The 10,095-nt window shown below is 39.5% G+C and overlaps 1 protein-coding gene across 1 annotated transcript in view; it reads right to left on the bottom strand.

Moving 5' to 3' along the window:
- Positions 1–10,095, bottom strand: part of HACD2 (3-hydroxyacyl-CoA dehydratase 2) — a 96,608-nt gene that overhangs the window by 86,023 nt on the left and 490 nt on the right. Inside the window, exons 2-3 of the mRNA XM_011950857.1 lie at positions 9,976–10,064; positions 7,684–7,801 (exon numbers count right to left, since the gene is read on the bottom strand). Coding sequence (XP_011806247.1) covers positions 7,684–7,801; positions 9,976–10,064 — 207 coding nt within the window. The remainder of the gene's footprint in view (positions 1–7,683; positions 7,802–9,975; positions 10,065–10,095) is intronic.

Here is a 10,095-nt window from a genome sequence, read left to right as displayed (position 1 = left end):
TTGTTTTCCTTTTTCAAAAAACTTCAAAATCTTATTTTCCTCATTCATCTTGTTTTCAATTACAAATAATATAGAATTTTATTTTTAAAAATTATGTTTCATGTAAGTGATAAATAAATACATACTGAAGTATATTAAAAGTGGTAATCTTTTACTCCCCCCTGCCCCAAAATACCACGCCCCTCCAGAGGTAAGCTCTAAGTAACAGTTTGATATATACTCTTCCATGCCTTTTTCAGTATCTGCAATTGTGCTTTTATCCCCTATTGATTTTCCTAATCTGAAAACATCAGCATATAACTATTCTTGTTATTATCGATTTAAAAATTTATAAACTCTGGAGTGATACAAAATGTACATTGTTATGTTTGTCCTCCTTCCCACTTCATTCTATCCTGGTAAAATCTGAAATATCTTATGGGATTCCACATGATCACACTGCAATCTGTACTGTGGTCTAAAGGCTTATGCTGTGCAGTGGCCACTAGCCATATGTGCCTATTTAAACTTAAATAAAGAGTAAAGAATTTTCATTTTTATTTTTTTGTAAAACAGGGTCTTTCTCTGTCCCCTAGACTGGAGTGCGGTAGAGTGACCGTAACTTACTTCAGCCTGAAACTCCTGGGCTCAAGCGATTCTCCTGTCTTAGCCTCCCGAGTAGCTAGGACTAATGTGCGCCACTGTATCTGGCTAATTTTTGAAATTTTTTGCAGAGATGAGGTCTTGCTATATTGCCCAAGCTGGTCTTGAACTCCTGGCCTGAAGCGATCCTCCCACCTTGGCCTTCCAAAGTGCTGGGACTACAGGTGTCAGCCACCACTCCCGACCAGAAGTAAATAAAATTTAAAACTCAGTTTCTCAGACCCACTAGCCACATTTTAAGTGACTAGTGGCTACTGTTTTGGACAGCGTTCCAACATTATCACTGCAGAAAGTCCTATTGGACAGTGCTAGTTTGAAAACTTGGTTAATTTTATTTATTTATATAACAGTTATTCTTTGATAACAGCTAACTACTCTGATTAAAGTTAAATACTCTTTGATAAGGTGCTTTCAAAGTTCCATTAGTTTTTCTAAGTGTTTTCAAAACGTTTCCAACTGTAGGAAATTGCATGGTCTGTTATCCAGGAACCTAACGTTTCCTACTAGCTTCACCGGGATTTTTTCTTCTTTCAGGTTTAAGGTCCCAAGTTGTTTTTAACTATTACATTTTAAAATCTGCTCTTTTATGCTGGAAATTGTTTAAGTACTCAGGAAGGGAAGAAATTTTTTTGTTGTGGAACACCACAAACTCTCACTAACCATAGTGAGGTGGTCTTTCAGTTGAGCAAAGTTTTCTGTAACCTTCCTCCCTGATTATTTACAAGCTGTATATTCCAACCTTTTCTACTTCTTCTGGTAGTCTTACTTTTTGAAAGCTTATACACCTTTATCAGGTTTTCTAGATACATATTGTTTTTCTGTTATAATGTTTTGTAATGTTTCTTTTACATGGTGAACTGTGAAAATTTCCCTATGACTTCTGTTCTGCAATTGATTTTATATGAGAATGCGATTGGAAACTCCTGCCTTTTTTGAATCTTCAGTATCACCTATTTCTTGCACTGTGGCTCCTTCCTGCCCTACATTGCTACCACTGATATTTTTAGTTGTTTTTTTTTTTAATTTCAGCACATTCCTTTCTACAGATGTTAGCTATTGCACCTCTTGAATACCACATCAATTTGCTTCTATTTGCTTGAGTCACCAAGCAGTGAGGTCTGTGTGGGTGGGTTCCTGTTTCCTTCCGGCTCCCTATTCCCTTCTAATGTTGTGACACTTATTAATTTTAATCAAGTTAGCGTTTTCCTCTGGTTTTCACACTGTTTGAGAAGTTGCTTTTCTGGGATTTGTTGTCATTCCTATTTGTGTTAGATATCTCCAGTATGACTTGCTCTTGCTAGCTTTTCAAAAGCCTCTTTTAGAGATGTCTCTCCTCAAAATGGGTCCAGAATAAAAGGAGCCTAACATATGCATGTAGCTTGCTTTTCAGAAGTTCCTTTTTGAGATTATTACTGGGAAATCAGAATGTTTCCACAAGAAGGAAAAATACAACAGACAACGGTTATGTCCTCAAACCAGTTTACAAAAGCAGTCTGAAGCGCAACACCTACATGGCAAACATCAGTTAGTGTTTGAGCCATAAAGAAAGAAAAACTGGCAGGGAGATAAGAAAGGATCTTTCTTCTTAAGGACACTGCAAGTTCCTAAGACTCTGATATATTTTAGAGAAATACCCCAAATCAGTTTCCTATTCATTAAAGGATCTGAAGAGCATTGTGAGGTGAGGTCTCAAGAGTGAGACCGGAACACACAGATGGGGCTCAGAAAGTGGTGGTGGGGTTAAAAGACTAATAAAAGCTGTCTGCTGTCTCTCACCACTTCTCCAGACCCTGTCCTAGATCAATTCTAAGACACGATCAGAAATGAGATTGGGTTGTTTATTCATTTTTGTAGCTAAGGGGTTTTAAGTAGAATAAAGATCTGTAAGAGAATGGGAAGGAAAGGGAGTTCCTGTGGTCCATCAGGCAGTCTCAGATGCACAATGGTAGGTAAATGACATATACAGCAATGTAAATACGTTGGATAGTCTGTATCAATCTCAACAGTTAACCTCTTTGCAGAGCAATCTTTAACCCATTTGAAATCTCACTGTTAATCACAGAGGTATATCCAATCATGAGTATTTGAAAGTGTCTTTGCTATAATTACAGTTTTATGTTAATCAAAGATATTGAGAAATCCAAATTCTCTCAGACACAATTTTAAACTGCCATAACTGCATCAATCTACTAATTTTTAATCTAACTATACTTGAGAAATACGCAAAGATAACATCTGCCTTATCAATGAATATCACGGACTCCAAAAAATGAATAAAGTAGAAAACATCCACAGCTCATTACAGAGGAACTCGTTTTTTAAAAACCGACATATAATTCACATGCCACAAAATTCACAATTTTAAACTACAATCCAGTGGTTTTTAATACGTTCACAGAGTTGTGCATCCACCACCACTATTTCAAGAACAATATCATCACCTTAAAAGGAAATCCTGTACCATTAGCAGTCACTCCCCATTCTCTCTTCCCACATCCCCTAATAATTCCTCTACTTTCTGTCGCTATGGATTTGCCTTTCTGGATATTTCATATAAATGATATCATACTATTTGTGACTTTTTGTATCTGCCTCCTTTCACATGCATTTTTTTCAAGATTTATCCAGGCATAACATATATCAGTAATTCATTTGCTTTTATTAATTTTATGAATGTTTATACGCATAGACCACATTTTATCCATGAGTAGCATTTTATTTATATATACTCTTTTTTTTGGAAATGGGGTCTTGCTCTGTTACCCAGGCTGGAGTGCAGTGGCACGATCATGGCTCACTGTAGCCTCGAACTCCTGGGCACAAGTGATCCTCCCGCCTCAGTCTTCTGATTAGCTGGGACTACAGGCGTATGCTACCATGCCTGGCTAACTTTTTAATTTTTTGTAGAGATGGGGTCTCGCTATGTTTCCCAGGTTGGTCTTGAATTCCTGGCCTCAAGCGGTCCCCCCATGTCAGCCTCCCAAAGTGCTGGGATTACAGATGTGAGCCACGGCACTCAGCCAGGCTTCCTTTTGTATCTCACTACTACATGCTCCTTTGTACTTGCTTGGTAAATGTTTTTATAGCTTTTAAAAAGCAAAGTGTTATTATTTTCCTAAGAAGATTTGAAATTGGAGAACAAGTAATTTCGATTTCCTTTTTAAGTAAACTCCCACAGAACCTAATAAAGAATAACATTTAGCATAAAGAGATATAAATGAGTAGCTGCCTTCCCTGGATTCATTTTCTCCTCCTGTAAACAGGATATACTGTCAACACTAATAATTCCCATCGGGATAACTTATGTGTAATTAAACAATATCATACACATCTAATTATTACACAGCATAGATGGGGTAGGCAATGAAAAGCTCCTCAACCACAGAAACTGTTGTTTCAGCAAGCCTGCTCTAACGCCCAATCCAAGGGATTACTTCCATCACTGACCTTTGCAATGTTAATTGCCTGCATGTTCCTGGGAGTCGTCACTTCCTTATGCAGACTTTTTCCCAAAATCAAATCCAGGATTTGTCACTTAATTGGTTCTTAGCGGGGATAACAGAGATAAAACCAAAAATCCAAGATATTTTCCTAAATCCCTACTAAAAATTCTATAAGGATAAACAGGCTAATCCTTCAAAGTCTAAGACTTGGTTCCTGGGTGGATTTTAAAGTATGACACTGTTTAATGCCCCTACCTTCCCTAAGATATACTTAAATTTTAAAAATTATACTTCTAACATTACCAAGTGTTTTTTTGCTGCTGTTGTTTTTTTTGTTTTTTTTTTTTTGAGACAAGGTCTCACTCTGTCATCCAGGCTGGATTGTAGTGATGCAATCATAGTTCGCTGCAGCCTCAAACTCCTGGGCTCAAGCTCAAGCCTCCCATTTCAGCCTCCCAAGTAGCTGGGACTACAGGTACCCACCACCCAGCCCAGCTAAAAAAAAAAAATTTTTTTTGTAGAGACGAGGTCTTGCTATGTTGCCCAAGTTGGTCTTGAACTCTTGCCTTCAAGTGATCCTGCTGCCTTGGCCTCCCAAAGCTCTGGGATTGCTGGGATGATAAGCATAAGCCACTGTGCTCAGCCCTAATATTATGATGTCTTAAAGAGATAGAAACCCCTTTAAATTATTGAAGTATTCCAAATGGGGACAACACCCTACTATATCAAGTACTGGGAGTCTGATGGTCTTGACTCGAAATTTGCTTCTCCGTAGCTTGAGGGAACTGTACTGGCCAAGGCTCTGAGATAGAAAGTACCACTTATTTACTAGTGTCCCCTTCCAAAAAAAGTTCAAGCCTCTAAGTTTAAAAAATGGTTCACATTAGGATTTGTTAAAATTTCCTCAGACTCAAATGGTTAGGGTAGTAAGGGACTTTAGAAATCTACTTTAACCTAATTATTTTACAAATGAAAAGGAGGTAGATAAAAGAGAAAAGACTCGTCCAAATCTCTAGAGTCAGTTGGAAAAACTATTATACTTAAAATAAAAAAGGTACTCAGGCTTCCAGCTGGAAGCTCATTTCATCATACCACCTACTTAAAATGTCTAAGTATGGACACTATTGAAATTCCTCTGTGTTGCAGTGAGCCGAGATCCCACCACTGCACTCCTGCCTGGGCAACAGAGTAAGGCCCTGTCTCAAAGAAAAAAAAAAGAAAAGAAAAGAAAGAAAAAAAGAAACTCCTCTACCTTCTAAGAGAAAAAAACAAAAGCAAAATGGATAACTTTCTGATTTAGAAAGTGAAAGTAGATCCCACCTGGGTGACACACCCAAACCTTGTCTCTACCAAAAATATACAAATGAGCCAGGCACAGTGGTGCATGCCTGTGGTCCCAGCTACTTGGGAGGATAAGGTGGGAGGCTGGCTGGGGCCTGGGAAGTCGAGGTTGCAGTGAGCAGTGATCACACCACTGCACTTCAGCCTGGGTGACAGAGTGACCCTCTCTCAAAAAAATAAGTAAATAAAGTGAGAGTGGGCTGGGTGCAGCGGTTCACGCCTGTAATCCCAGTGCTTTGGGAGGCTGAGATGGGAAGACTGCTTGAGCCAAGGAGTTTGAAACCAGCCTGGAAAACACCAGGAGACTCTGTCTCTACAAAGTTTTAAAAATTAGCCATGTATGGTGATGCACGCCTGTGGGCCCAGCTACTCTGGAAGCTGAGGTGGGAGGACTGCTTGATCCCAGGAGTTCAAGGCTGCAGTGAGCCATGGCCATGACTGCACCACTGCACTCCAGCCTGAGCGACAGAGCAAGACCTTGTCTCAAGAAAAAAAAAAAAGAGTGAGAATGAAAGGTAGAGGTATCACATTTCATTTCATGAGATAAATGATTTTTTCTTTTTTTCTTTTTTTTTTTTTTGAGACAGAGTCTGGTTCTGTCACCTAGGCTAGAGTACAAGTGGCGTGATCTCGGCTCACTGCAACCTCTGTCTCCCCGTTCAAGCGATTCTCCTGCCTCAGAATCCCCAGTAGCTGGGACTACATGCGTGTGCCACCATACCCTGCTAAGTTTTGTATTTTTAGTAGAGACGGGGTTTCACCATGTTAGCCATGATGGTCAATCTCCTGACCTCGTGATCCAACTGCCTCGGCCTCCCAAAGTGCTAGGATTACAGGCGAGAGCCACCATGCCCAGTGAGATAAATGACTTTTTCTTAAGTATCATTCAATAGTTCAGGTTTTAAAAGTTGCCAGTAAAGTATAAATGTCAAAATGGTCTTGCCTGGAGGTTAAGCAAAATGAACCAGATCTTCCCTGCAATCTGAAGGTTTTTCACCATAATGAACTACGGCGGCTATTGATTTTGTGTGCCCAAAGCTATCCCCATCCCTCTTTTCCATAAACAAAGTCTATAGTCCCTTGGACAGAAGAATGGGCATGTGTCCCAAGACTGGCTAATCACGCACCTCACATCACTGGCACAGTCTAAGTAGGGCCAACCAGAATCCTCCCTGGGAACTGTGTGACACAAATGCTGAGAAAAATAAATACCCTCCCTGTTTCCCACCATGTGGAGAGCCCAAGACCAACATTCAAAGAGAAACAGACAAGCAGAGATGAGAGAAAGCAAGAGAATCTGGCAGCGTCAACTCCTTGGTTCTCATTCCTGAGCTAGTTTCTTTGTAAATTAATCCTGTATCTGTATCAACTACAGAGGCCAGAAAATTCCTTTTTTGCTTAAAATAGTTTGAATTGGGTTTTTATCCCTTGCAATTCCAAAATGCTAATCTATACTTACCCCAAGAGAGAGGGCTGGATATACATTGCCCTTAATGCAGGGAAATCAATACATTTTTGTTAAATTTTTAAAATTTGGATGCCTTTAGACAGGCTCGCTATTATGTCTTCTATCTATCACTCCCAATATCCTACACCCACCAACTTCACTATTTCTATTACATAAACCCTGAAAGCATCTGATTTTGCCAGTGCTTCCTCAGGATGTCCCTAGAATTTTTTAAAATCCTAATACAAGCTTGTTTCAGTTGATTTTCCAAAGTCGAATATAAAATATATTCAAGGTAATATAAGTTAAATGAGATTTTACCCAATCTAGAACATCAAAAAGCCTAGGTATCAACACTTTAGTACGTGAGGAGGCAAAATTTCAAAATTTAACACGAATCCAATGGAGGTATGCTAATTCAATAGAATTTAGTTGTATGTTTTTCTTTTCTTTTTTTTTTTTTTTGAGACAGAGTCTCGCTCTGTCACCCAGGCTGGAGTGCTGTGGCCGGATCTCAGCTCACTGCAAGCTCCGCCTCCCGGGTTCACGCCATTCTCCTGCCTCAGCCTCCTGGGAGCTGGGACTACAGGCACCGCCACCTCGCCCGGCTAGTTTTTTGTATTTTTTAGTAGAGACGGGGTTTCACCATGTTAGCCAGGATGGTCTCGATCTCCTGACCTCGTGATCCGCCCGTCTCGGCCTCCCAAAGTGCTGGGATTACAGGCTTGAGCCACCGCGCCCGGCCAGCCAGTTGTATGTTTTTCTTTATATCAATGGAAATCAGTAACAACAATAAATCTCAGGACCTACCTCCAATAAGGCTCCAGTTTGAAAGAATTTCAAAGGCTTTTCAATTGAATAATAAAGGCTATGGTAGCTACCCTTAGCCAGGTATGCTCGGACCAGACCAACCGCTATAACCAGCCACCTAGTAAAAGAGAAAAGAGCAATCAGGAAAAAATAAAAATAAAAAAAGTAGGATTTAGGTTAATAGACAGCTGTGGCAATAAAAGATAGTGCTAAAGGTGACCTCAAGCATCAGTAATCTGGATTTATGGACAATAGCTCTCAAATGCCAAGCTGTAATGCACTGAAATGTTGCAACACCAACAGCACCTTACCAAGAGGGCTCAGTGAAAGCATAGTGGCACCTCACCCATCTGGAGCTCATTTTTTTTGGCAACTTTGCTATTGAGAACAAGGCCAAAAGGAAAGGAATAAGCTAAAATGGTCCTTGTGCCACTAAATTAGGTGCCAAGAAAATCTAAGACGAGAAAAAAACAGTTAAAGGAAAATTTTAAACAGCCTGTGCAGTTAAAGGGTTTTTAATAATTACAGGGTAGAAAGAAGATCCTTTAAACTATTTTTATAATTGTCTCACTGGAACAATTACCCATACCTTAAAATCTATCCTTTTAAAATTAAGAATAAAGGGCTCTTGTTAAAAAAAAAAAAAAAAGTTTTTTAGCCAAATTTCCCCAAATCAACTCAGAAATGAAAGCCAGATCAATACAAATCACAAAACAGGAAAGCACTTAAGCATACAGCCGTGAATGTTATATTTTTGTACCACTGTCCTTCTCAAAAATAAACATAATGTTTTGTTAAGTTCCATAATAAAACAAATGGACCTTTTTGCTAAGGTATGTCTCCTGGAAGGATTTAGATCGATGTATACCTAGGTATCAACTAGGCAATGGGGTATGTGTGGTCTATGCTATTTCCAAAAACTATCATATAAGGACATCAAATAAGAGTTTGTAAAAGAAGAAATTATTTAATGGTGTAACTGGTATAACCATTAACAGCCTTTAAAAAAAAAGCTTACTTTGCTCTCACAATCCCAATTATTTTCCTGGTTTAAGACACCACTCCTTACCCTCCACCCCATTCTCTATGTTCATTGCTCAGGAATAGACTTCTTTCTTCTTACCAATGTACCTTAAAATCCCTCTCCAGTCCAATGCCCTCACCAGCCCTTGCTAAGACAACAAGAATTACATATATAAATATTAATACACACAGAGAGATTCCTGGATGTTCTTTTAAAAATCAATCTATGTGACCACTGATATGATACAAACCTTGTATCTGTACTAGTTCTTCATTGACCTGTGAGTCAAGAGAAATGATTTCTAGATCCGGAACTTCTACTAACAAGTTCTATCATCTCATGCAAGGCACAACTTCTCTGAGCCTAGGTTTCAACACCTACCATTTCTAATACTAGCAATACATATATGATTCTCCCACGATATATTTTCTTTTTTTGAAAAAAAAGCAAGGTGCTGAATTGTAAATACAATATTAATATATTGGCATTTGTCTTATTTTAAAAATGGGTAGGGGGATGTATAAACATATTTGCTTGCATCAGCATCTTAAGGATATACAAAATTAACTGCCTCGAGGGAGGGGATCTGGGTAGAAGGGAAAGGTAGGAGGAAAGATTTTCACTGTATTCCCTTATGTTTTTCATTTTGAACCCTGCCAATGTATCACCAACTTTAAAACTAAATAAAAATGGATATTCACTATACAATTCTTTCAACTCTTCTGTATGTTTGAAATTTTTCATATTATGTTAGGACTTCTTAAAAAATCACAAATGAAGATAACTTAAAAATATATAACAAACTGTCTGATCCTGTGACCCTCCTCACCAAAACGACGAGATAAAGAATTGCAGAGCTTAAGGAACCTTCATTACCCAGCCCAACCCTTCAGTTTTACAGATGAAAAAACGGAGGCTAAAGAAATAAGATGATTTATCCAAAGTCAAACAGCTAGTTAGTGGCAGAGCTTGAACTAAAAACCCGCCGGGATAAGGGATGGACTGAAATGAGGGAGACAGAAGATGGGTAAAACCGTTTCGAGGGTCTATTCTCCCCCTCCCCGGTAACTCTGCCTTCTACTCCCCAGCTTCTTCTCCACCCCAACCCATCCTAAAAGTCTGAACTCATCTAAAGCTCAGCTCTGCTTATGTCGCTGGCCAAAAACTTTGAACGCTTTCCCAATACCTTTCGGATTAAAGCGCAGCCCAGATTTTGAAAACAGCCGCCCAAATGAATGGTCACCCTGCAGCCACAGCTCCTCCACTACCTAGGCTGGCGCCGTTCACCATCCGAGCCTGGTCGCCCGGGATGGGCTTCGCGAGGCAGGTCATCCGGCCGCCGTCCCGGGCCCCGCACCTGTGGCCAGCCCCACCTTTTCTCCCGCGGC

The sequence above is a fragment of the Colobus angolensis genome, unplaced genomic scaffold (assembly GCF_000951035.1).
Source record: "Colobus angolensis palliatus isolate OR3802 unplaced genomic scaffold, Cang.pa_1.0 Scaffold31, whole genome shotgun sequence".
NCBI lineage: Eukaryota > Metazoa > Chordata > Mammalia > Primates > Cercopithecidae > Colobus > Colobus angolensis.
Note: the sequence above shows the minus strand (reverse complement) of the source record. Positions and strands in the feature narration are given on the sequence as shown.